Source organism: Scyliorhinus canicula, chromosome 10, assembly GCF_902713615.1.
Source record: "Scyliorhinus canicula chromosome 10, sScyCan1.1, whole genome shotgun sequence".
NCBI lineage: Eukaryota > Metazoa > Chordata > Chondrichthyes > Carcharhiniformes > Scyliorhinidae > Scyliorhinus > Scyliorhinus canicula.
In genome coordinates, this window is record NC_052155.1 from 176,913,443 (window position 1) to 176,941,179 (window position 27,737).

The 27,737-nt window shown below is 44.8% G+C and overlaps 1 protein-coding gene across 2 annotated transcripts in view; it reads left to right on the plus strand.

The window, feature by feature from the left end:
• Window positions 1-27,737, plus strand: part of LOC119972798 (desmoplakin-like) — a 98,910-nt gene that overhangs the window by 64,938 nt on the left and 6,235 nt on the right. Inside the window, exons 19-23 of one of the 2 annotated variants that reach the window (XM_038810212.1) lie at window positions 3,661-3,823; window positions 10,528-10,611; window positions 10,705-10,812; window positions 20,062-20,160; window positions 20,451-22,268. In XM_038810212.1, the coding sequence (XP_038666140.1) occupies window positions 3,661-3,823; window positions 10,528-10,611; window positions 10,705-10,812; window positions 20,062-20,160; window positions 20,451-22,268 (2,272 nt within the window). The remainder of the gene's footprint in view (window positions 1-3,660; window positions 3,824-10,527; window positions 10,612-10,704; window positions 10,813-20,061; window positions 20,161-20,450; window positions 22,269-27,737) is intronic. The other variant, XM_038810213.1, reaches the window with a different exon arrangement.

Genomic DNA, 27,737 nt, shown 5'->3' on the forward strand with positions numbered 1-27,737 from the left:
TCTACGCACTGACTTTGTGGCTGGGTAATTCAGGATTTGAATTTTGAATGGTCGGATTGCTATAAGGAGATAATATTTGTAAAGAAACGGTAATTGAAGGAGTGCGCCTAATTCCAGCATACTGGACTTGGTAAGATTGGTTGTGCATTTCAATTTACATTCCTTTGGGGGTGGTTCAAAAGGCATCTTCAGCAAGAAGCCTGCCTGAAGGAAAGGCTCCATCTTGAATAAAATGCCTTCTGGAGCCAGAGTGTTGTGGCCTTAGACTAATAGTTTGGGGTGACACGGTGGCACAATGGTTATCGCTGCTGCATCACAGCACCGGGGACCCCGGTTCGATTCCGACCTCTGGTGACTGTCGATGGAGTCTGCCCATTCTCTCCGTGTCTGCGTGCGTTTCCTCCGGGTGCTCCGGTTTTCTCCCACAGTCCAAAGATGTGCAGGTTAGGTGGATTGGCCATGCTAAGTTGCTCCTAAGTGTGCAAAGCTTGGGTGGGGTTACAGAGATAGGGCGGGATTGGGTCTGTGCAGGGTGGCCTTTCAAATCGCCGCAGCAGACTTGACGGGCCGAATGGCCTCCCTCTGCACTGTGGGGATTCTATGATTCTATGTCAATACCCAGTTTTCTGGTGAAATGGCCTCATTTGTCTCCATTACTGACGAGAGGCTGAGGTCACTCCAGACTGTCCCCAGTAGAGAATGTGGAGTTAAAATCTAGTAGTGGGGAAACATGGCAGCTAAGGAAGGTAGAAGTGTCTTAATAAGGGGCTTTTCACATTAACTTCATTGCAGTGTTAATGTAAGCCTACTTGTGACAATAATAAAGATTCTTGTTATAGTGAAATGAAAGATATTAAATCTTATGGAGAAGGATTTGGATACTCCCACAGATAGACATCAAAGCACTTCACAAAAATTGTCCTGAGTGTATCATAATCTCTGCCCCATTTTCATAGAATCCCTACAGTGCAGAATCAGGCCATTCAGCTCATCGGGTTTACACCGAACCTTCGAAAAAGCCCTCTACCCACGCCCATCCCCTCTATCTTCGTAACTCCATAACCTGATCTGCACATCCCTGGACACTAAAGGGCAATTTATCATGGCCAGTCCACCCAACATGCACATCTTTGGATTGTGGGAAGAAACCCACAAAGACATTGGGAGAAGGTGCAAACTCCACACAGGCAGTAACCCAAGGCTGGAATTGAATCTGAGTCCCTGGTGCTATGAGGCAGCAGTGCTAACCACTATGCAATCATGCCGCCCTTTAAATTAAGTCACCCATTTTATATCATCTCTGCCCCATTTTTATAGAATCCCTACAGAAGACGGCCATTCAGTGAATTCTTATATTGATGTGAAAGTATATTGATGTTTGGTAGGTGAAGATGTTGAGGGATGTCCAGATCTGTAATCAAGTGGGGGGGGGGGGGGGGGGGAAACCCAAGTACCTGTGTCCCAAACAATTTCAGGAAAAGGGTCCAAATTTTTGTGGGCTCCAAAGTAAAGGGTGTTGAAGTGGACCAATTCTGAACCCAGTTTAATGCCACCCATACTGACAAAATCAGGTCATAGCAGATTCTTAATGTTTACTGATGTTTGTAGGACTCTTTTAGGATTAGCATCAGTCAGCACTAGCTGCCCAATAGCAGTTCATTTACATTTGGGGAAGATTGTGGTTTCAACGTAAATACTGGACCAAGCAGTGTATATTGTAATGTTCACGTTTAAAAAAAAATTCATTTATAGATGTGGTTTGCGCTGGCTCATCCAGCAATTTTTCCCGATCCCTAATTGCCCTTGAGAAGGAGGCGGTGAGCTGCCTTCCTGAACTACTTCAGTCCTTGTGACGTAGGTACACGCACCGTACAGTTCTAAGATTTTAACTCGGCTACAGTGAAGGAACGGTGATATATGCCCAAGCCAGGAAATTGAGTGGCTTGGAGGGGAACCTCAAGATGGTGGTGTTCTCGGAGTCTGTTGAGTGGTCCTTCCAGTTGGTAATGGCCATGAATTTGGGAGGTGTTGGCTGAAGAGCCTTGGTGAGTCTGTGCAGTGCGTTTTAACGATACACAGCAGCAACTGTGCGCCGATGGTAGAGGGAGTGAACGTTTGTGGATCGGGGCCACCAAGCGTATTGTTTTGTCCTGGATGGTGTTGAACCTCTTGAGTGTTGTTGCAGCTGCACTTATCTAGGCAGATAGGGAGTATTCCTTCACACTCCTGACTTGTACCTTGTAAATCATGGACAGCCTTTGGAGAGTGAGTTACTCATTGCAGGATTCCCAACCTCTGATCTATTACAGCCATGGTGGCCGGGAGTTTCTAGCACTAGCCCCCCATCCTCCCCTGCACCATGTTTTCCAGCAGTGGAGGACGCTCGCCATTGGCCGCTGGCAGAATCGTCTGGTCCCACTGAAGTCTATAGCGTTCTGCATGGTTCGCTCGACAGTCCCATCACCGGGGAACCCACCATGGGGGTCACCTTCAGCAGGACTGAAGGAGCATGCTGGTAGAAAGGGCTAGAAAATGCCGCATAATCATTTGGCAAGACCAGTTCAGTTTCTGGTCAATGGTGACCCCCTGGATGTTGATAGTGGGGGACTCGGTAATGGTAATGTCATTGAATGACATGGGGATGATGATTCTATGATTCTTTCTTGTTAGAGGTGGTTTTTTTCCTGTCACTTGCGTGGTGTGAAGATTATTTGCTACTTGTCAACCCAAGTCTGGATATTGTCCAGATCTTGCTGCCTTTGGACATGGTTTACTTCAGTATCTGAGGAGTTCCAAATGGTGCTGAGCATTGTGTGATAATTAGCAAACATCCCCAATTAGAACATAGAACAGTACAGCACAGAACAGGCCCTTCGGCCCTCAATGTTGTGCCGAGCCATGATCACCCTACTCAAACCCACGTATCCACCCTATACCCGTAACCCAACAACCCCCCCCTTAACCTTACTTTTATTAGGACACTACAGGCAATTTATCATGGCCAATCCACCTAACCCGCACATCTTTGGACTGTGGGAGGAAACCGGAGCACCCGGAGGAAACCCACGCACACAGGGGGAGGACGTGCAGACTCCACACAGACAGTGACCCAGCCGGGAATCGAACCTGGGACCCTGGAGCTGTGAAGCATTGATGCTAACCACTATGTTACCCTGCTGCCCACCTTAAGATGGAAGGAAGGTCATTGAATCAGTTGAAGGTGGTCGGGCTTCGGACACTACCCTGAGGAACTCCTGCAGTGATATTTTGGAACGGAGATGTTTGACCTCCTGCAACTGTTTTCTTTGTGGGTGTGACTCCAGCCAGCGGGGAGTTTTCCCCCTGATACCTATTCACTCCAGTTTTGCTGAGGCACCTTGATGCCACACTCTGCCAAATGCTCCTTGATGTCAAGGCTGCGACTCTCTCTTCACTCTAAGTTACTCACTCATAGCTTCTCTTATTCATGCTTCTCCGGCAGCTGTTCCTTGCTACAGCCCAAAACATTTCTGAAGTTGTGGCTAGAAACCTTGATATGACAGTAATTTTGCTGGCTAATAATTTACAAGAAAAAAAATAAAAGTTAAATCATAAAGACATTGCAATCAATTCATTATTACTCCCGTGGAATTAGTTATGTTTTTTTCCTTTATTCTGCAGATATTTAGACTTAGATAAGGAACATAGGCAATTGAAAGACTATGGAGAATTGTTCCAGAACCTGAGCAAGTGGATTGACGTGACAAAACAGAAACAGGATACATTGCAAGTTAATAGATTTGGGGATATAAATATCCTAGTGGATCAGCTAAATGAGCAGAAGGTTTGTATGAATTTACCTTTTTGAACTATACTGTCTTCTTGTAATTACTGGACAAAGTCATTGTTATACGTGTATTGATTTCAAACCGATTTAACTGGTTAAATCCAGTGAAAGTTTCATAAGAATGTAGGAACCAGGAGTGTCAGCAATTCAGCCCCTCGAGCCTGCGCTGTCATTTAATACAATCATGGCTGACCTCATCTCAGGCTCAACTCCACTTTCCTGCCCATTCCATAACCTTTCAACCCATTACTAATTAAAAATCTGCCTGCCTCCTCCAATTTACTCCAACATCCCGGTATCCACCGCACTCTGGGATAGGGAATTCAACGGATTCATGAGTAATTTCTCCTCGTCTCCGTTTTAAATCTGCTGCCCCTTATCTTAAACTATTCTAAATTGCCCCACAAGAGAAAATATTTGCTCTACGTCTACTTTATCAATACTTTTTATCTACTTGTGTACCTCAATTAGATCTCCTCTCATTCTTTTAAACTCGAGAGTATAGACCTAAACTGTTCAATTGCTCTTCATAAAACCAACCCCTCATCTCGGGAATCAATCTAGTGACCCTTCTCTGAACTACCACTAATGCAACTACATCCCTCCTCAAAATGTGGAGATGCTGGCGTTGGACTGGGGTGAGCACAGTAACCTGAGGAAGGAGCAGTGCTCCGAAAGCTAGTGTTTGAAACAAACCTGTTGGACTTTGACCTGGTGTTGTAAGACTTCTTACTGTGATCCCTCCTCAAGTAAAGGGACTAAAGCTGTACACAGTACTCCAGGTGTGATCTCACCATTGCTGTATACAATTGCAGCCACACTTCCCTACTTTTATACTCTATTCCATTAGCTATAAATGCCAAAATTCCATTTGCCTTCCTTATTACCTGCATACTAGTTTTCTGTGATTCTTGCACGAGGGCACCCAGATCCCTGTGCACTGAAACACTCTGGATGTTTCTCTCCATTTAGATAAGTTGCCTTTCTATTTTTCCGACTAAAGTGGATAACCTCACATTTATCCATGTTAAACTCCATCTGCCAAATTTTGGCCCACTCACCTATCCTATCCATATCCATTTGTAAATGTCCTATTTCCTCATTGCAACTTACCATCTGCAAATGTGCCTTTTGTACCTTCTATCCCGGCATCCAAGTTGTTAATATAGGTTGTAAATAGTTGGGGCTAGAGGACTGAATGCTGTGACATCCCACTTGCAACCAGAAAAAGACCCATTTATGCTGACTCTTGGCCTTCTTTCGGTTAGCCAGGCCTCTATCCAAGGTAATAAATTAGGTAAGATAAAGTCGGCATAGTCCCAGATGACCATGGGCTGTTTTCCCCTTCGATGGATTGTGTTTTGACATTCCAAATATCCTGTTGTTACTTCCTTAATAATGGATTTGAACAATTTCCCAACAACAGATGTTAAACTAACTGGTCCAATGTTTCCTAATTTCTGCCTCCCTCTCTTTTTGAATACGGACATTATATTAGCATTTTTCAAAATCACTGGAACCTTTCTTGCATCCAGGGAATTTTGGAATATTGCAACTAATCGATCCATTATCTCCACTGCCACTTTAAGACCCTAAGATGTAGGCCATCCGGCCCTGCGGACCCCTCTGCTCTCAATAGTTTCTTCAGCACTAATTGAGGAGGGGACGTGGACGGATGCCCTGGAGAGAGTGAATTCCTCCTCTTCCTGTGCGAGGCTTAGCCTCATACAGTTCAAGGTGCTGCTTAGGGCCCACATGACTGGGACGAGGATGAGTAGGTTTTTCGGGGGCGAGGACAGGTGTGCTAGGTGCTCGGGGAGCCCAGCGAACCACGCCCATATGTTTTGGGCGTGCCCAGCGCTGGGGGAGTTTTGGAAGGGGGTAGCAAGGACGGTGTCGAGGGTGGTGGGATCCAGGGTCAAGCCAGGCTGGGGACTCGCAATTTTTGTGGTTGCAGTGGAGCCGGGAGTGCAGGAGGCGAAAGAGGCCGGTGTTCTGGCCTTTGCGTCCCTAGTAGCCCGGCGGAGGATTCTTCTTCAGTGGAAGGATGCGAGGCCCCCAAGCGTGGAGGCCTGGATCAATAATATGGCGGGGTTCATCAAATTGGAAAAGGTGAGATTTGCCCTGAGGGGATCAGTACAAGGGTTTTTTAGGCGGTGGCAGCCTTTCCTGGACTTCCTGGCGGAACGGTAGGGAAATAGGCCGGCAGCAGCAGCAACCCGGGGGCGAGGGGGGGAGGGAGGGCGGGCGGGAGGGGGGGGGGTTTGGATCGGGGGGAGGGAGAACTGTATACATGAGTCTGTGGGATGTGGCGGGTGTTATCTCTTTCCCTTTTGGTGTTGGGTGTTCTTTGGTTTTTTTTCTTTTGTTTGTAGTTGCTTTTGAAGTTGGGTGGGAATTGTTCTTGGGGTGTTACCGCGGTTGTTTTGTTAATAGAGTTGAGTTGTTTATATTTTGTAAAAATTTCAATAAGAATTGTTTTTTTAAAAAAAATAGTTTCTTCAGCACTTTTTCCCCATTGATGATGATTGTTCTGTTCGGTCCTTTCTATTACCTCTCCATTACCTGTTACTTGAAAAGTGAGGCTTTATTAGGCTCTCTGCCATATCTGTGTTCCCCACTATGAACTCTCTGATCCCATCCTCCAAGGGACCGACATTCATTTTAGCTACTCTCTTCTGTTTTATATACTTGCTGTCCTTAGTTATATCTTGCACTAGTTTTCATTCATAAATTTACGTTGGTTCTTTTAATTACCTTTTTTCATAACCCTTTGTTGATCTTTAAAAATTTCCCAATCTTCCATCCTGCCACTGGCCTTTGCAATATGACATGCCTCAGTTTTTGTCTTTGTATTGGCCTTAACCTCTTTGCTTCGCCATGGACATTATTCCCCCTCTTGCAATCCTCCTTCCTCTCTGGAATATATTTTAGTTGGGAGGAATTGAATATCTCTTTAATGACTGCCACTGCTCATCAACTGTCCTGTCTTTTAGTCTTCCTGCCAAGTCCATTAGAGATAAATCTGTCCCCATGCCTAGTAATTACCTTTATTAACTCCAGAAAGCTCGTGTTCGACTCCAGTTTCTTGTCCTCAAACTGAATATGAAATTCTAACATGCTATGATCACTCTTCCTTGGAGGATCCTTAACTATGAGATCATTAATTAATCCCCTCTCATTGCACAGTATCAGATTCAGAATAGCTTGTTCCCTGGCTGGGTCCACAACATATTGCTCCAAGAAACAATCTCTTATGCGTTCAATGAACTCTCCCTCAAGGCTACCTTTGCCAATTTGATTACTCCAGTCTTTTTGCATATTAAAATCACCCATGATTGTTGCCGTACCTTTCTTACAAGCCGCCAGTGTTTCCTGGTTTATACTGTGCTCCACCGCGGAACTACTGTTTGGGGACCTATAGCTTACTCCTACCAGGGACTTCTTCCCTTTGCTATTTCTTATTTCTACCCGGACTGATTCTATGTCTTGATCTCCAGTGTCTTTTCACTACAGCACAAATCCCTTTCTTTACTAGTAAAGCTACACCACTTCCTTTTCCTTTCTGGGTATCCTTCCAGAATACCCTTGGATATTCAACTCCCAGGCCTGGTCTCCGTGTAACCATGTCTCAGTAGGCGTCAACAAATCATATCCCTTTGTCTCTATTTGCGCCGTTAACTTATTGATTTATTCCGAAATGCTTCGTGCATTCAGGTACAAAGCCTTCAAGTTTGTTTTATTATCAAATTTCCTTACTCTTGTAGCCCTAGATGTGCGATTCGCCAGGACTCTAGTCCAAGCTTGATTCAGGTGAAGACCCCCCCCCCCATCGGAACAGCTCCCACCTTCCCCTGTACTGGTGCCAATGTCCCATGAATTCAAACCCATTTCTTCCACACCAATCTTTGAGCCACATGTTTACCTATTTAATCTTATTGACCCTCTGTGCCAATTAGCTCGAGGCTCAGGTAGTAATCTGGAGATTATTACCTTTTTGGTTCTGCTTTTTAATTTAGCCCCGAGCTGCTCATACTCCCTCAACAGAACTTCTATCCTTGTTCTGCCTATATCGTTGGTACCAACGTGGGCCAGGACATCTGGATCTTTTCCCTTCCGCTCTCAAGTTCCTCTACAGCCCAGATGAGATATCCCGAATCCTGGTACCAAGTAGGCATCACAACCGTTGGGACTCTTGATCACAGAGAACAGTCCCTATGCCCCTAGCTATCCTATCCCCAATTACGGATACAATTCTCTTTTCTCCCCTCGCTTGAATGGCTCCCTATACCACGGTGCTGTGGTCAGTTGCTCCTCCTCCGTACAGACTCCGCTCTCATCCACACAAGGAGAAAGAATTTTGCCCTGTTGGACAGGGGCTGAAACTGCTGCAACCCCCCTGTCCCTGAGCACTGTCCAAATTCAAGGTAATTAATCTAAGGGGGAGTGGCTATCTCCTGAAATACAGTGGCCAGGTAACACACTCCCTCCCTAGTGCATCGCTGCAACCGAAGCTCAGACTCCAGCGTGTCAACTCTGAGCTGACGTTACCCGAGCAACCAACACTTGCTGCAGATGTGGTCACTAGTAACCAGCTCCCACATCATGCAGGTACAGCACATCGCCTGGCCTTGCATCTCTATTTTATTTACTTGCTTTTAAATTTGCATTTAAAAAAAAATTTCCTGCTGATATTTAGTGTTTTTAATCTGTTGAAATATTTCTCCTTTTCACCTTTAACTGGCCGGGTCCACCTCTCTCCATGTTGTTTCTCGCTCTGAATCTCCTCTCCCTTTTCCTGCTGCTTTAACTGACTGGATCCTCCTCTCTCTATGCTGTTTCTCGTTCTGAAGCTGCTCTCCCTTCCCCTGCTGTTCTAAGTGGCCTGGTCCACCTCTCTCCGTGCTGTTTCTCTTGCTGAAGCTGCTCTCGCCCCTGTTGTTGTAACTGGCCGGGTCTGCCTCTGTCTGTGCTGCTCCTTGCTTTCCAGATTGTTCATTGAGCATCTCAAAAAAGCTGATGACCAATTGTGGTATTGCATATTTCCACAAAAAAAGATTTACAGTAACTGTTCGGTATCTATTTTGCCTGCATTTTGGGGTTGGAGCCAAGAAATGGTGCGAGTTGTTCCCTCTCTTAAGCTTTAGGAAATCTAAATCATGCTGAAACCAAACTAAAGAGAGAAAGACTAATGAGATTGAGAGATAAGGGACAGAAAAATAGTTAATTCTTAACCCTAAAAACGCTGAAGGAATCTGACTCCACATTTGTAAAGTAAAATTTTCAGTGCCAGAGAGGTTATTTGGAAATAATTATGACATGGCATGCGGTTTAAAAATTAATAATAATCTTTACGAGTGTTAGAAGTAGGCTTACATTAATACTGCAGTTAAGTTACTGTGAAAATCCCCTCGTCACCACACTAGAGCGCTTATTTAGGTATTACACTTGAAAGCACCAGGGTTAGTTTATTCCACTATGCCCAGTGGACAATTACAGCAACTTCATGTTGTTGCATGGATTTCAATTCTGGACCTCTGGGAGGACTGGGGTAACTTAAAAAGCAACTTTAGGATTTGCATTTTTAATTGTACATGTGCGCGCTTTGGAAGTTGTCCAATTTACTCCATAAAAAAGTGAGTGTTCAGGGCATCATTGTTCATTTTAGCATAAATCTGGGCCCTGAATTATACACTGGCAATGATTAAAATACATTGTAGGATCATCATAACTTGTGTCTGTTCTGCTTCTCCACACCGTTTTATTTTCCCCACTTTTCTGGTCTTTCCATGGCATGCAACAGTTGTTGTGGATTGAGAGTGGGAAGTCCGCCCCTCAAGTTCCCTGTCGATTCTCTTACCTACTCGCAGCAAAACTCATCATTATGGCTTTGTTGTACCTCATTCTAGTTTTTCACAACCCTCTACCCGCTTTGGGCAGGCGCTGAAGTTTCTGTCGGACAGCATACAGCTGCGTTCAAGATATTCGCGGAAACCCAGTGTACTTCATTACCCTGGTCCAGTGTAGGGAAGGAAATGTGTGTCCTTTCCGGCTTGCAACATTGGTAATGACCTACTGTGGGAGCAGCCAGGGATGCTTTCATCAAAAAATTGGATTTATACAGCATGTTTGACATGGTTTAATGTCTGAAGCCATCTCAGTGAAGTATTAGTAAACAGAATTTTGAGGTTTTAGGGCAGATAAAAGCCTGGTCAAAAAGTGAGATTTTCACAAGCATCTCAAAGGCTGAGATGTGTGCTGGTGGAGGGATGCTGTTCTGGTGTTTTGGGTCTATGTAGGTGGAGGCATTGCAACCAAGAAAGAAGTTATTGAAATTGGAGATGGTGGAGTGGGGGAGGGTGGTGTGGTGCGGGGTGGCTAGAATTAAGAAGCACAGAGTCTCAGAGGTTTGTATGGCTCAAAGAGGTTACAGAGATGGGGAGGTAGTGATGTCATTGAGGGATTTGACAAGAATTTAAAATATAAACAGTGCTGGAAACACTCAGCAAGCCCGGCAGTAACATTGGAGAGAGAAACCGAGTTTAATGTTTCGATTCGCATATGACTTACCTCCCATTCACCTCAACTCTGAAAATGAATGTTAATTCCATTACCAACCATTCATTATTATAACTGAGATGGACTAATTTTATTGAAAATGTTTTCCTTATTGAATGCAAACATACTTTATTGTTGAACAGAAGTTGTACTCTGAAGTAAAGAGCAAACGAGGCAATGTTGAAGATTACCAAAAGCATGCAGACCTATGTGCAACGTCAGTAAAGGTAAGAAACTCCAATACGGTCTTGTAGGCGAATAATTTAATTTTGTATGTGTTATTGTGGGATATGTTACATACATAATTATTTGTTAAACAGGATTATGAGCTACAACTAGCGTCCTACAGTGCTGGTTTGGAAACACTGCTTAATATTCCAGTCAAAAGACAGCTGACTCAATCAATTTCCAGTACAATTCTTCATGAGGTAGGAAACACTTACTTGTTCTGAACTTTTGCTGCAGTCTATTGCCTTGTCTTGTGTTGAGCACAAAAGTTATCACTGACTAAAATAGTAATTGAATTTTTAACCCCTTGACATGACATTCTCTGTTCACTATTTCAATTACGGCATAAATCCATTTATTTAAACCCATTAAACATCTGGTTGCTAATGAAACCTAGAATAATTTGCTAACCTTGTTAGGTGTTCATTGAAGTGTAAAATGTGTTTTTGAATGTTAGCCCTCACTTCAGAAATATTGGGCGACATGTTTGACCACGATAGAGGCAGAGTGCCATTGGCTGGCAGCAGGATATTCTGGTTCCATGGTCCCATCAATGCCGACGGGGTTTCCTGGTGTTTGCACTGGGGCTACCATTGCTGGGGGGTTGCCGTCGGTGTGACCAGGAGATCCCGCTGTCTGGAACAGCCGGAAAACTCTGGCCATTGTTTTAGAAACGCCATTAAGGTGTGCTGTGTGTTCCTGTACTTGAAAGTTGCTGTAAAATTACATTTTCTATCAAGCTGCATGACAATCAGTAAGCAACCGATTACTACTGGTAATAACTACAGACCAACGCTTATCCTTGACCTTCCTGCATTCTCAGTTAATGCAGCATTTAAATCTTAATTAATCTTAATAAATCCAACACTATTAAAAGTTATATTTAAATTATTGCTCATAAATTTCCCATGTTTTCCACTCTGTGGGTTTTTTCCCCCCTTTATACCATCTAGTTATTGTTGCATAGTCTGAGCTCCCCCCCCCCCCCCCCCCAGTCACGGCTAATTTAAATAATACAAGTTCATATATGAATGGCAGTATAGCACATCGGAGTTTGGAGAATATTATAGTCCCAGCTAATCACATCAGCAGAAAGTACTTTCACCTTGAGCTGCTTCATCTCCCAGAATGTTAAGCTGGAGTCTGAGGTGTAGACATTATGGGGTATCAGGGAAGGGAAACATTGACAGGTTTGATTCGGGGGAGAGGGGCCGGTTTGTTGGGAAGTGGAGAGGACTGCCTCCTTGCACTTTTACCAGTGGTGGCTTCAGAGCAGCGGCAGCAATCCACCCACTCGCGGTGGGAAGCCAATAACGGTTTTGGAAAGCTATGTGGCGGGATTCTCCATAGCCTTACGTCGAAATCTGGAAGGCGATTGGGCGGAGAATGGCTCCTGATGCCGAAATCGCAGCAGGCACTGGTTTGACGCTGGGTCGCGATGCTCCACCCCCTCCAAGTCGGCGACATCGAGACGTGCGCCGCACGCAGTCGCAACCAGTTGGAATGTAATTCGCGGGCCTGCCCATGATGCTCCGCCTCCGATGGGCCGCGTTCCCGACGGCGCGGGCCATGTGTGGTCTCAGCAGTCATTAGCCTGGCATGGCGCCCGCGGAGGGAGAGAGAGAGAGGGCATGTGGACAGTATCCAGCACCGCCACACTCGGCTGAGATCTGTGCCGCTGGCCGGGGGGGCTTCTGCCAGGGGGGAGTGATGGGGGTTGGCCAGGAAGTGGGCTGTGGGGTTCGGTGGGTATGTGGTCCAGCACAGCTCGGGGCCATCTTTTCCGATGCAATCGGTGCGTGTGTGGGGTGTGTAGACTTTATGGTCTGTCAGCCCTGTGCCTGTGAAGCACGGACCAGGTGATTCTCCAAAAATTTCCACGCATTCCGCTGGTGTTTCACATGGCACCGGCGCTAGCCCTTCACCGGCAGCGGAATCGATGAGGATTTCACGCAGATTTTCCCATCGTGAAACACCATGGATCCCCCATTGGCGTCGTACTTGGTGTCATGAACAGAGAATCCAGTCCATGGTAGTTTGACAGTGGCAGATAGGACCCTACATGTCTGCAGCTTGTCTACTCACAGGAGGTGACAGCAGCACGTGAGGTTGGAGTGCCACTGGATATATATGCAAGGGTCACCCTAAATCAGGATATCTGCAAACCTAAAGCTTGAAATGTCTTGAGTCATCTGCAGATCGATCCATTGGAGATTGGCCAGAATTCTCCTTTTGGGAGGCTGTTTTGGGAGCACAAATCAGAGGCGATTCACTAGGCAAGGGATTTCTTTGCGAATCCCACTATTGGGCTACCATTGTGAGCAGGCGGCTTCATAGCGAGGTCTGGCGACTTCCTCCTCTTCTCTTCCCCTCCCCCCCTCCCCCCAAACAACTCAATCCCGCACCTTCAACATGTGATTTTCTGTTAATCCGCCCCCAACAGTACGAGGGTGACCTGCACCCTGCTCAGAAACCACCCCCCTCCATTACAGAGACCCCTGCCTGGAGCAATCCAGACAGAGACAGTGAAAATAATCGCTGCTTTAAAACTCGCCTGTGCAATAAACCTGCTGGCTCAGGCAGAGGAAGCAGCCCCTGTCAATTTACAGAACGAGAAAGCCACATCAGCTTAATTTAAACTCCCTCAGATCTTTGATCTGCAATGCTTTCATTCATATAAATGTGAAATTGATTTTACTGGGCTATGATTGACAGCTTCCACACACCACCAGCTCCTTGGATTATTTAATCTCATTTCCCTTCACACTCGAGTGGATTTCAAGTAGTCAGCTGTGAAACTAACAGCATGTTTCATAGAAGTTACAATGCAGAAGTAGGCCATTCGACCTATCGAATCTGTGCTGGCCCTTGGAAAAAGCACCCTACTTAATCCCATGCCTCCACCCGATCCCCACCTAACCTTTTTGACACTTAAGGGGAAATTTAGCATGGCCAGTCCACCTAGCCTGCACATCTTTGGACTATGGGAGGAAACCCGGAACACCTGGAGGAAAGCCATGCAGACACTGGAAGAACGTTTAAACTCCACACAGTCACCCAAGGCGAGAATTGAACCGGGGGCCCTGGAGCTGTGAGGCAGCAGTGGCTGCCCTTTTCCCTTTTGTTTCAGATTCCAGCATCCGCAGTAATTTGCTTTCATATTATATGGCTTTGTGCCAACGTGCTGCCACCAAGTTTATAAACATCGAGCAATGATTGACAGCTTTTCAACCACATCAAAGACGGTTAAGTGCTTTCTGCAAAGAAAAAGTGGAAGTGAGAGCAGGATTTGCAGCATGGCAGCACAGTGGTTAGCACAGTTGCTTCACAGCTCCAGGGCCCCAGGTTCGATTCCCGGCTTGGGTCACTGTCTGTGAGGAGTCTGCACGTTCTCCCAGTGTGTGCGTGGGTTTCCACTGGTTGCTTCGGATTCCTCCCACAGTCCAAAGATGTGCAGCATACGTGGATTGGCGATAATAAATTGCCCTTAGTGTCCAAAAAGGTTAGGTGGGGTTACTGGGTTACGGAGATAGGGTGGAGGCGTGGGCTTAAGTAGGGTGCTCTTTCCAAGGGCCGGTGCAGTTTCAATGGGCTGAAAGGCCTCCTTCTGCACTGTAAATTCTATGATTAGCATTGTGGAGGGGGGGGGGGGGGGGGGGTGGCCTTCGATGAACTTTGGGGGGAACTCCCTTCCAAGACCGCGCAGGCAAATACGTGCACCCATTTTCATTCACATGTGCCCCGACCCAAAGTACGGAAGATTCAGACAGACTTGGAGAATCTGGTGCTCAACCCATTATTAAGATGCGAATGGGTCAGTTTGACCCCTTTTGCATCACTGCATCAGGAACTTTGTTACTGGCGGCGGGCAGCAGAGAATCCAGCCCTGCATTGTGTGTAGGTAAATAGCTTCTGATCCCATCAGCAAGATGGCATCTCCATCTTTTGTCTCTCCTTCAGTAGCAGGTGGCATTCACATTGGCTCTGCTGGCAGCCCTTCACTTTGGGTACTCTGGCCGTCCCAAATTCTCAGGTGCTCATTGCCCCTAACTGGTGCTCCAGTGATCCCGGAGACATTGATTTAATTGGTCCTTTCTGTGAAAGTTGTGCCCATTTATTTGCCATGCATGTATCAAATTTACAACTTCGAAATGAGCCCAATATTAGGCTCGTGACTTGAAGGGGAAAATTCACCCTATCCTGTCTGTCATTTCCCTTTAGCTTGGAAAATTGCACACGTCATTTTACTATTTAACAAAAGTGAGTGGACAGCCGAGGGAATTGTAGATATAAACGTCTGCTGCCGGGAGTCTACAATTAAGGATCAGATGACTAAACGAGCACCTTGAAAATTTTTGGCCGACAGATGGCCAACATTGGAATTGTAAAAAGTATCCCCTGCCCAACAAACCTGATTGAATTTATTTAAAAAGGTGACGAAAATTGTGGATGGGGAATGCCCGGTTGTCATTTATGTGGTGTTTCAGAAGGCATTTGAGAAAATGTCTCATAGAAGACTGTTGCCCGAAGTAAATCGAGTTTTGTAAGCAAAATTACAGATCTGGTTCAGAAATTGATTGAGTGGTAGGAGTTCGAAAGCAGGGATAAGGGGCAAATTTTCTAATTGGGAGGATATAACCAATGCTGTCTCACAAGGACCGGTATTGGGGTAGAAAGCTGCATGTCCAAATTCATTGATGGTACAAAGATAGGCAGTATTATAAGCGGTGCTGATAGAAGCATAAAATTACAGATATTTTGTAGATTAATTGAATGGTAAAACTGGAGCAAAGGGATTTTGGTATAGGTAAATGGGTGGTTGTCCATTTGGGAGTTAGATAGAATAGAACACGGTACTTCCTAAATGCTAGAAACTGTGAGGATCCAGGTACATGGATCATTAACCAAAGAGAAAATGCTCAAATCTCAGCAGGTCTGGCAGCATCTGTAGAGAGAGAAAAGAGTTAAAGTTTCGAGTCCAGATGACCCTTTATCAACATGGATCATTAAGGTGCCATGAACCAGTGCAGAAAATGATTTGAAAAACTTATGGAATGCTAGCCTGTGTATCTGGAGGGCTGGAATGAAAGGAGGGTGATGTCTTGCTTTGTCAGTGATACAAAGCACTGGTTAGATCATACCTGAATTACTTGAACAGTTCAGGTACCGCACCTTGGGAAGGTCTTGGAATGAGTGCAGAGGCTAATATACAAAGAGAAATTATACAAACTAGGGGGTGTATTCTGTTATGTTCTTCGTTGCAGCCGCAAAGAGAGGGACTTTGAGTTGGCACATGTTGAATTCGTAAAACATAGTGCATGGGGTTTATTTATAAGATGCTGCTCAAACGGGTACAATGGTGAACTCCACAAAAACCTGTGAAACGGTCCGACGCTGTCATTGCGGAACACGTGACATTACACTATTACACTCTGATACATAACGTCCTTCCCTCATTACTCCTTTAGTGTCCCTGACATTTTTACTTAATCAAACATTTAACACAGATCCAACATACGATGTCATAACTAACATTATATTACGGATACACATATACATTAGTAAGACAGTCTCTTGGGTGGATGTCTGTCTCTTTTTTTAATAAACAATTTTAATGAGCTATTTTTGGCATTACAAACAACAACAGTATAAAACAAAGGACAATAAACATAGTGCAATCACCGACTCCCATTCCGCCTAATTGACCCCCTATTCTACGCTACCCTAGCCCTCCCCCCATGCTGACGATTAGTTCTCTGCGAAGAAGTCGATGAATGGTTGCCACCTCCGGGCGAACCCTAACAGTGACCCCCTCAGGGCGAACTTAATCTTCTCTAAGCCGAGAAAGCTCGCCTTGTCAGTTAGCCAGGTCTCCGATTTCAGGGGCTTTGAGTCCCTCCAAGCTAGCAGTATCCGTCTCCTGGCTACCAGGGAAGCAAAGGCCAAAACATCAGCCTCTTTCTCCTCCTGGACTCCCGGGTATTTCGAGACCCCAAAAACCGGCACCTCTGGACCCCTTGCCACTCTTGTTTTCAATACTCTGGACATGACGTCCGCAAACCCCTGCCAATATCCCCTAAGTTTTGGACACGTCCAGAACATGTGAACATGGTTCGCTGGTCCTCCCGTACATTTTGCACACCTGTCCTCTACCCCAAAGAATCTACCCATCCGGTCATGTGGGTCCGGTGGACCACCTTGAATTTGATCAGGCTGAGCCTGGCACATGTTGCGGTCGCTTTGACTCAACGCGTCTGCCCATAAGCCATCCTCCATTTCACCACCAAGCTCCTCCTCCCACTTACGCTTCAGCTCCTCGGTCTGCGTCTCCTCCAACTCCATGGGTTCTTTGTAGATGTCCGAGATGCTCCCCTCCCCCACCCATCCTCTAGACACTACCCTGTCCTGGATCCCCCTTAGTGACAGGAGTGGGAAGGATGATACCTGCCTACGCAGAAAGTCCCGCACCTGTAAGTATCTAAAGTCGTTCCCCCTTGCCAACCCAAACTTCTCCTCTGCGTCCTCAAGCTAGGAAAGCTCCCCTCTAAGAACAGGTCCCCCATCCTCTCAATTCCCGCCCTTCGCCGTACTCGAAACCCCCCCATCCAAGCTCCCCGGGGCAAACCGGTGATTGTCACATATTGGGGACCAGACTGATGCTCCCACTGATCCAGCGTACCTCCTCCACTGACCCCAGATTCTCAGGGCTGCCATCACTACGGGGCTGGTGGAGTACCTCGCCCGCGGAAAGGGCAGAGGTGCCGTTATCAATGCCCACAGACTGTACCCCTACACGAAGCTGCCTCCATCCGCCTCCAAACGGACTCCGCCCCTACCACCCACTTCCTTATCATGGCTATGTCAGCCGCCCAGTAATAATTACTAAAATTTGCCAGCGCAAGACCCCCCCCCCCTGATTCCGCTCGAGCATCGCCTTCACTCATGGGGACTTACCCGCCCACACGAAGCCCAGGATGATTTTATTAACCCTCTTAAAAAAGGACTGCAGGATGAAGATTGGGAGACACTGAAATAGGAACAGAAATCCTGGTACGACCGTCATTTTGACCGTCTGCCCTCTCCCAGCTAACTGCAGTGGGAGCGCATCCCATCTCCGAAACTCGCCCCTCATCTGTTCAACCAACCGGGCAAGTTCAACTTGTGTAACCAGCCCCAGTTGCTCGCCACTTGTACCTAAACGGCAGCTCCCTCAGCCGACCCTCCTGACCCCTTCTCTGGACTACAAACATCTCACTCTTTGTCATATTCAGTTTATACCCCAAAAACCGGCCAAACTCCCCCAAAATCGCCATAAGTTTGCCCATCCCTGCCCCTGGATCCAATACGTATAAGAGCAGGTCGTCCGCGTACAGCGAGACTCTATGTTTCACCCCCCCTGAACCAGGCCCTTCCAACCCCTTGAAGCTCTCTGAGCAATTACCAGCGGCTCTATAGCTAACGCAAACAACAGTGGGGAGAGGGGGCACCCCTATCTTGTCCTCCGGTACAGTCTAAAATAGACCGAGGTCGTCGTATTCGTCCTTGCACTAGCCTCCGGGGCCTGGTACAACAGCCTGACCCAGTCGATAAAGCCCTTACTGAACCCAAATCATCCCAGCACCACCCATAGATAGTCCCACTCCACCCGGTCGAACACCTTTTCCGCATCCATTGCCACAACTACCTCAACCTCTCTACTCTCCGGGGGCATCATGATCACATTGAGCAGCCTTCTTATATTGGCCACCAACTGCCTGCCCTTAACAAACCTGGTTTGATCCTCCATAATCACATCCAGCACACACAATCTTCAATCCTGGAGGGCAAAATTTTGGCCAGCAACTTGGCATCCACATGATGTCTGTCTGTTGACAGAACATAACATTCAGGAACTTGACTCTTTGAGGTACTAGGAGTGTATTTCTGTACACTGGTTGGTGTTACATCTAGCGAAACCAACTCGGGAACTGTTTCTGGTTGTGTGATGGTTCTGTCAATAATTTTGGCAGTTGTAGTCCTCCAGTCGGGTCTGCCACTGGTAAAAACATCTGGTACAGATTCTGTACTCGAACTACGTGTAGATAATAATTGGTCAGTGTGCCAGCGCCAGATTTGTTATACATCGGATTGTAAGTATATGAAAGCGGACCAGTTTTGGCTAATACAATTGCTGGAGTCCATTGTCGAAGTCTATGGACTTCTGAACAGCTCGGGGCATTTCTCGGCCCCAATGGGTCTGTAAAATTCCAACCGAGGAAATGCTTCTATACGCAGGTCTTGTAGAGTGTTCTGAACATGAAATTGATGCTAGATCATTCTAATTCTTAAATCTGCGATTAGTAGATATTTGTTACCCAAAGACAGGCTGCTGAGCAGCCACGATCTCGTTGGTTGGCAGCACAGGCTTGAGGGATTAAATAGCCCATAATCCAAAATGTTCCAGTCCTGCAGAAACGTTTTAAGTAAAACAATCTATTTCCTTCTTAACTCGTGCAATTTTTTCTATGCTTCTCCTTGATGCCTTTCAGTCCCAATCTCTTTTCCTTTGTGCATCCTCATGTCAGGACAGCTGATGCTTTCCAGCAGGGCCTTGCGAAACTGAGGCTGTAGGTCATTTTCTGCTTCAGTGTGAAGTAATTTGCCTTCCACCTTATGAAATGCAGTCCGAATCATAGAATCTATGGCACCGAGACAGGCCCTTCGGCCTAAACTGGTCGATGCCAACCAAAAAGCCCATCTTTTTGGGCCAAAAGCTAGCCCCATTTGTCTGCATTTGGCCCAATAGAATCAACGGCACGGACACAGAAAATTTAAAGTGATGGAAGGTGTAATCAACAATGCTATCACCGGCATTTTCTCAGCAATTACCTGCTCAATGGTGCTCAGTTTGGGTTCTGCGTAACAGCCTTGATTCAAACATGGAAGCGATCCTCGAACCCCCCACCCCAGCCCAAGCGCACTATGGGAGAGTCCCCGCCCTGCACCCCAACACCCAAGCAGGGCACCCCCAGCCCGATCGTGTTCGAAAAATATCTGATTGGCATCCTTGCAGCACCCTGGCCGTGCCGTTACCATCTGGCAGTGCCAGCCTGGCACCCAGGTGGCACTGCCAAGGTGCTAGGCTGGCACTGCCAGGGTGCCCAGGTGCCACCAGTAGTGCCAGGGCACCACTCTTCCCAAAGGATGCCAGAAAACATTCTTTAATGAGGCTGATATCAGGTGAGGAGAGTGATCAAACATTTTGTCACTGAACTTCTGGTGCTAATTGACTCTGCAGCAGTTGATGTAGGTCACTGCATATAGTAATAGTGGTTATGTGATAGTAAACTAGTAATCTAGAGGTCATGCCAATACTATTTTAGCAAGATGTGAATTCAGTGAACATGGTAATATGAATTCCAGAAATAATCTGGGGCCTTTTATAAAAATCCCTTCTTGTTTTAATTTAGTCTGCAGATCTGCAATCTCGTTACGTAGAACTTCTTACAAGATCTGGTGACTACTACAAGTATCTAAGTGAGATGCTAAAGAACATGGAAGAAGTAAAGGTGAACTTATTTTTCTTTAGCTGTTCCAAGAAAGTTAATATTCACATTGTTGCTCTTCCTGAAAATATTGCAATGGTAGCGGGCTGTTTTCCAATAGGAAGTAAAAAGTATTCTCTTTTGTAATATAGTTTGGTGTATATTTACCAATTGAATAGCCTTTTATTTACTCTCTAAAAAATAACGATGGGTACAAATATAAATAACTTTTTAGATTGCATTTTGTTTGTATTAAAATGTAGGATACAAAGCAAAATATCACAGGCCACTTCCATCTAATTTTAATTATACAGATAAAAAACACAAAAATAGAACTTTTGGAAGAGACACTTAAACATTCCCAAGATGAGAATGCTGATAGTATTCAGAAGAAGAAGTTTCTTGATCAACATTTGAGCCAGGTTCAAACTGATTGTACAGACTTGAGGAGAAGGATTATGATCCTAGAGGAGCAGAAGCGAAATATTGAGTTGGACCGTGATACCATAAAGCAGGGGAAGGATGCATATCTTCTCCAAACAAAAGAAATTAATGAGAGCATTACAAAGCTGACATTTGAAGTTGATGAGGAAAGAAGAAAGAGAAAAGCAGTTGAAAACCGGTACGAACAACAAAAGAATGAACATGACAGAACTTCACAGTTGACGCAGAAAGGACTGGATGAGACTTTGTGGCAAAAATCAGAAATTGAGAAATCAATCAAAGACAAAGAGAGAGATATAGAAAGGCTTAGGAATGCATTGCAGGAAGAGTCTTCAAAAGTCAGACGTCTTGAAAGTGAACGAGATAAGCTTAGGGACAAGTTTGAGGAAGAAAACAGGACCTTGAAGTCACAGATTGAAAGAGAGATTCATATAAGAGAAACCACGATTACAACACTGGGTCAACAAAAGGAAGATGGTATCACAACTTTGAAAATTCAGTTGGAGAAAACATTGAAAGAGAAACAGAATCTCACGGATGAAATAGAACGATTAAGAAGTTCCATCAGAGAGACAGAATTCAGGAGAAAAACAACAGAAAATGATGCTTTGCAGCAGAAATCAGCTTGCGTTGAGGAATCGAGAAAGAGACGGGAACTTGAAATAGAAATTGAAACACTCACCAAATTTAAAACAGATGAAACGCTGAGGCTTAAATTACTTCAGCAGGATACATCCAAGGCTATACAAGACAAAGGAAAGGAGATTGATAAACTAAGAAGTTTGTTCGACGAAGAAGTCAGAAAACGGAAATATTTAGAAAATGAAAATGACAAATTAAAACAACTGCAAATTGATTTTCAGAAGAAGGACACAGAAAGAATTAGCAAAGTTAAAATTACAGAGCAGGAGGTTACAGTCATAAAGATAGAACATGAGAAATTATCCAGAGAAAAATCTAGACTGGAGCAAGAAATTGCACGTCTTCAGAACGATATAAGGGAAGCAAACCGTGTCAAATACAAGGTAGACGAGGAATTAATACACCTGAGGAGGAATGTACTTGAAGAATCTTCAAAGAGAAAAAGGGCTGAAGAAGAAGCTGAACGCGTTGAAAAGAAACTCAGGGAGCATACGCTCACAATTACACAGCTCACGCAACAGATTGAGCATATCTCAATCATGAAGAAAAAAGTTGAAGATGATCTCTGCCAGCAGCAGAAAGCTTTTGACCAACAGCTGAAAGAAAAGAATATAAGCTCAGGGGAATTGAACAGACTGTATGTTGATGTAGAAACATTGCGTCGTCAGTTGAATCAAGAACAGGAAAATACAAGACAGGCGTATCAGAGAAACGAACATTTGCAAAAGACTATTGAAGAAAAAACCAAGGCTTTGAATGAAAGATTAAGCGACATAGATAGACTGCATTCAGTTGTAGAAAATCTCACAAAAGAACGACTCAAGCTGGAAGAAGAGTTAAGGAATTTGAGGTCAAATTATGATGATATAAATAGAGTCCAAAATGAAGCCGAAGATGATAAATCAAAAACTATCTCTGAACTGAGGCTCCAGCTTGAACTAACAAACAAAAGAACCACTGACCTTCAAGGGCTAATTAATGAGTTAAAGAATGAGAGGGAAAAATTGAGACTGGAGGTTGAAAGATTCCAAAAGCAGGCTCTAGAGGTACATGCAAGTTTTACTGTTTTATCATGTAAAGTATTTTTTATCAGTTTTATTAACAATCTTTACTCGGTGTATAAAAAAAATCCCCAAATGAATGCTTATCTAATTTAGTATTTTACTACTTCAAATATTCGCAGTTGGGCACCCTTAGTTATGGAAGTAAATTATGGAAGAATTCCTGTGAGAATTCCCCAATCTCCCAACATAGCAGATTGGTAAAATGGCTGTTCATTCTCTGGATTTTCATTCAAGCTACATCACCTAATGAGGGAACCCCTGCAGAAAGTATTGCTGCTTTGCAGAACACTCCCACACCGTACGTAAGTAGGACCCGGACCTTCTTGTCAATTGCCATTCCAACTTGCCGTCTTCCTCTCACGTCCAAATGTCCAATGTTCCAGTGAAGCCCAGCGCAAACTGGAGGAACAACACCTCATCTTCCGATTGGGCATGTTACAGCCTTCCGGACTTAACATTGAGTTCAACAACTTCAGACTGTGAACTCTCTTTCTCCACCTTCACCCTATTTTTAGTTCTATCAATTTATTTTCATTTCTCCCAGTGATCTAGTTTTCCCTCACCTTTGTTCCCCCTCTTCCCACCCCACATGGGCCATCTGTTCCTAGTTGCCCTTTGACAAACTGCTCACCTTTGTTCTGCAATTCACACACTAATCTCTTTCTGTGCCACTATCACCACCCTTCTTAGTCTTAATTACCCTCATTTATGTTCCTTTTGTCTTTCTGCCTTCTGCCCTCAACATCATGTGCAGGGAAGGTCATGTCTTACAAACCTAATAGAATTCTTTGAGGAAGTGACAAAGTTAATTGATGAGTGAAGGGCTGTAGATGTCATATACATGGACTTCAGTAAAGCATTTGATAATGTTTCCCATGGCAGGTTGATGGAAAAAGTGAAGTCGTATGGGGTTCAGGGTGTACTAGCTAGATGGATAAAGAACTGGCTGGGCAACAGGAGACTGAGAGTAGTGGTGGAAGGGAGTGTCTCAAAATGGAGAAGGGTGACTACTGGTGTTCCACAGGGATCCGTGCTCGGACCACTGTTGTTTGTGATATACATAAATGATCTGCAAGAAGGTATAAGTGATCTGATGAGCAAGTTTGCAGATAATATTAAGATTGGTGGAGTTGCAGATAGCGAGGCGGACTGTCAGAGAATACAGCAAAATATAGATAGATTGGAGAGTTGGGCAGAGAAATGGCAGATGGAGTTCAATCCAGGCAAATGCGAGGTGATGCATCTTGGAAGATCTAACTCAAGAGCAGACTATATGGTCAATGGAAGAGTCTTGGGGAAAATTGATGTACAGAGAGATCTGGGAGTTCAGGTCCATTGTACCCTGAAGGTGGCAACGCAGGTCGATAGAGTGGTCAAGAAGACATACAACATGCTTGCCTTCATCGGACGGGGTATTGAGTACAAGAGTCGGCAGGTCATGTTACAGTTGTATCGGACTTTGGTTAGGCCACATTTGGAATACTGCGTGCAGTTCTGGTCGCCACATTACCAGAAGGATGTGGATGCTTTAGAGAGGGTGCAGAGGAGGTTCACCAGGATGTTGCCTGGTATGGAGGGTGCTAGCTATGAAGAAAGGTTGAGTAGATTAGGATTGTTTTCATTGGAAAGACGGAGGTTGAGGGGAGACCTGATTGAGGTCTACAAAATTATGAGAGGTATGGACAGGGTGGATAGCAACAAGCTTTTTCCAAGAGTGGGGGTATCAATTACAAGGGGTCACGATTTCAAGGTGAGAGGGAAAAAGTTTAAGGGAGATGTGCGTGGAAGGTTTTTTACACAGAGGGTGGTGGGTGCCTGGAATGCTTTGCCAGCGGAGGTGGTAGAGGCGGGTACGATAGCATCATTTAAGATGCATCTAGACAGATATATGAGCGGGTGGGGAACAGAGAGAAGTAGACCTTGGAAAATAGGAGACAGGTTTAGATAAAGGATCTGGATCGGCGCAGGCTAGGAGGGCCGAAGGGCTTGTTCCTGTGCTGTAATTTTCTTTGTTCTTCTTCGTTCTTTGTTCTATCTTCATCTATTTTCACCTATCCGTGGCCCCCTATCCAGCACCACCGCTCCATGCTCTCCCCCCCCCCCCCCCCCCCCCCCCCCGCCCCCCCCCCCCCCCTCACAGTATAAATCTGACCCTATTTCCAGTTCTCTCCAGCTTTGACAAGGCATCATCCAGACTCCCTTCTATCTCCACAGATGCTGTCAGACCTGGCTGAGATTGTCCAGAATTTTCTGTTTATGTTTAAGAAACTTAGCATCTGCAGTCATTTGCTTTTATCTGATTGCTGCTTATTTATATTTACAGAATCTGGGATTTAAAATTTTAATTAAAACAATTAAGATCAAACATTACTACAGTGCGTTTTTTCCGAACACTTGTCATAACATGCAGATAATTGTCAATCCCAGAAAAATGGCAAAGCAGTTGTTTTCTACCATTTGATCTTCTGTCAAAGTTACAAAAAGATTGGGGACCCCTACCAACATTCATCAGTCTGTAATTGTGGTAGTAAAAAAAACGATTCTTTTCAATTTTCTTAAGTAGCATCTTGAGGTTTTGAGCACTGTGACATTGTGATTATACATAGAAAATGGAAGCAGGAGGAGGCCATTTGGCCATTCGAGTCTGCCCCGCCATTCATTATGATTATACACTGATCCTGCCTAGCCCCCCCCCCCCCCTCCCCAATAGCCCTTGATCTCTTTAGTCCCAAGAGCTGTATCTGATTCCTTTTTGCAATTGCACAACATTTTGGCCTGAACTACTCTGGTAGCGAATTCCACAGATTCACCACTCACTGGGTGAAGAAATTGCTCCTCACCTCAGTCCTGAAAGGTTTACCCCATATCCTCAAACTATGACCGCGATGAATCCAGTGATTCTCTCAATCGTAAAAGCTCCCAAATCTTCATTACCTAAAGGAACAAGGGGGACAAGTAAATGCAAAATCTCTTCCATGTCACACTCCATCTTGATTTGGAAGTATATTGGGCCAAAACCGCAGAATGTTGTAGAGTTGTGAGTACCTGAACCATGCGAACTGCAGTGGTTCAAAAAGGCAGTTCACCACCTTCTCGAGGATATTGACGATGGACCTTGCCAGTGATTTCCACATGAATAAAAGAAAATCTCCGTAGCACTACAAAATTACATTCCATTTTGTTGTTCCTCATGGGATGGAATTATTCAGTTTCTTGACCTTTTATGGTCATATATTTGTGCAGGAACACACAGAAAATGACTAAATGAACATTTACAGCTTTTGTCTGAGGTTCACCAAGCAGAGAGTTCCTCCTAGTGCAGGGGGCAATAGATGCCCTTCAACTGACATTATTTTTTAAGTGATTATGCGGGCATTATCTCATTGTGAGATCTCACTGTGTGCAAATTGGCTGCAGCTTTCCCTGTGGTACAGCAGTGATAACACTCCAAAAGCACTTTAATCCCTGTAAAGTGATTAGAGGCCTGTAAAGTGATTTGAGACACCTTGAGGTTATGAAAGATGCTCTAATAAATTGAAGTTTTTTTTTCTTTTCATATTTTATGTTTGGCACTCCTTTAAATTGCTCTCTTTCTGCCACTCAAACCCTTTGTTTTGTTTTTTGTAATTGATGTGATAGTGAAACATTAAGGATGTCCAATCTTTTTCATCCTGAATCTTTTATTTTATCTGCCTCTGCGAAGTATTGTTCATTCTTTTAAATTATTCCATGTTCTAAATGTTTAATAAGGGTTTTATTTCATTTCTGACTTAATTTTTTAAAACATTTTGATCGAAGAGTCCTTTTCAAAGATGCTCTTGTGTCAGTCAATGTTCCAGGGCACCCCCTGGTACTACCTAGGCAGTGCAGGGGTTCCCCGAGTACCAGGAGGTGCTTGGGCAGTGCTGGTGGTGCCAGGGTACTACCTGTGGATGACTCTGTTCTCCACCCCCTCCCCGAACACTGCATTCAACTGAGCTCCCCTGGGATGCCTGCTTATCTGATGCACACCTTTGGAGACTAGTCAAGATTCACACCGTTCTGTCATCATGCCACTGTGGATAGATTTTGTTTACAGGGGTGGGGAATTATTCAGGCATACGGGCAGGGGACAATGGGTCATGCGTTCATTGGAGTGGAAATTTCCAGACCAGTGTCTTTCACAAGCTCAGGGCATCCCAAAGCACTTTACAGCTCAGTTAACTACTTTTTTTTAAGTGTACTGTTGGAAATTATGAAAAACATTTTCCCTGTAAAATGGCCTAAAGGACAATAGCAGAAGCTGACCATGATTATTAAGGCCAATGTATTCACCTTTATTCTTTTCTTATCTAGATATGTTACAAGGACTCTGCTTTATTCTTCGAGTCAGTTTGTCTAAACCTGTTTCAGTTCTGTCTGGCTATAGAATTTGTGAATTGTCTGACAATGTTAACCTTCTGGTTTACTCGAGTAGATTCCCACAACATATCATTGATTCAACTCTCGCTTACTATTCACCATACAACTATTATATAGCATGACTAAAAGGCTATAGACTCTCCACATTTGTTCACATTGAAACAACCGGCTTCCTTCAACTTTTGAAATACCTAGCTGAATGAATGTTTGTTCCCCAAATTATCTGGGAATACTCAGATTCCAAGATTATCTTCTGATTTGCCAAAAGGAGACAAACAATTCTACTTATTCTGAAACACATGGAAGAGACGACATGTAGCACCTTAAAATGTAATAAAACACTCCGGGGCATTTCAGAACAAGATATAACACTGAGCTACATGAGGTATTGGGGCAGATGACTAAATTTGGTCAAATAGGTAGGCTTTTAAGAATTCCCGTAAAATGAGGAACTGAGGTCGAGAGGTAGAGATTTAGGGATGGGTTCATGACCTTTGGTCTCGGGCAGTTTACTCGCCCACCAATGGGGAACAATTAAAGTTCCGTTATCTTGAACCATGGCTTGTTACCTCCTTGTCGTTTATCAAAATTCCTATCCTCTTTGTCCATTGTCCATCTTGTTTGTGAAGCCCATTTACAGCTGTGGGAACTTCACAGAATTTTCACAGCAGTTTTCCAGAACTTTACTGTAATCAATTCACAAGGGAGCTCTGTGGCATTCAATGATTTTAACCCCTTCAAGAAGGGTGGCACAGTGGTTAGCATTGCAGTCTCACAGCACCAGGGACCCGGGTTCAATCCCAGCCTTGGGTGACTGTGTGGAGTTTGCACTTCCTCCCCGTGTCTGCGTGGGTTTCCCTCCAGATGCTCCGGTTTTCCCCCACAGTCCAAAGGTGTGCAGGTTAGGTTGATTGGCCAAGATAATAAATTGCCCCTGAGTGTCCAAGGTTCTACAGGTTGGTGAGGTTACGGGATAGGGTCGGGGATGGGCCTCAATCGGGCACTCTTTCATAGGGTCGGTGCAGACTCGATGGACCGAATGGCTCCTTC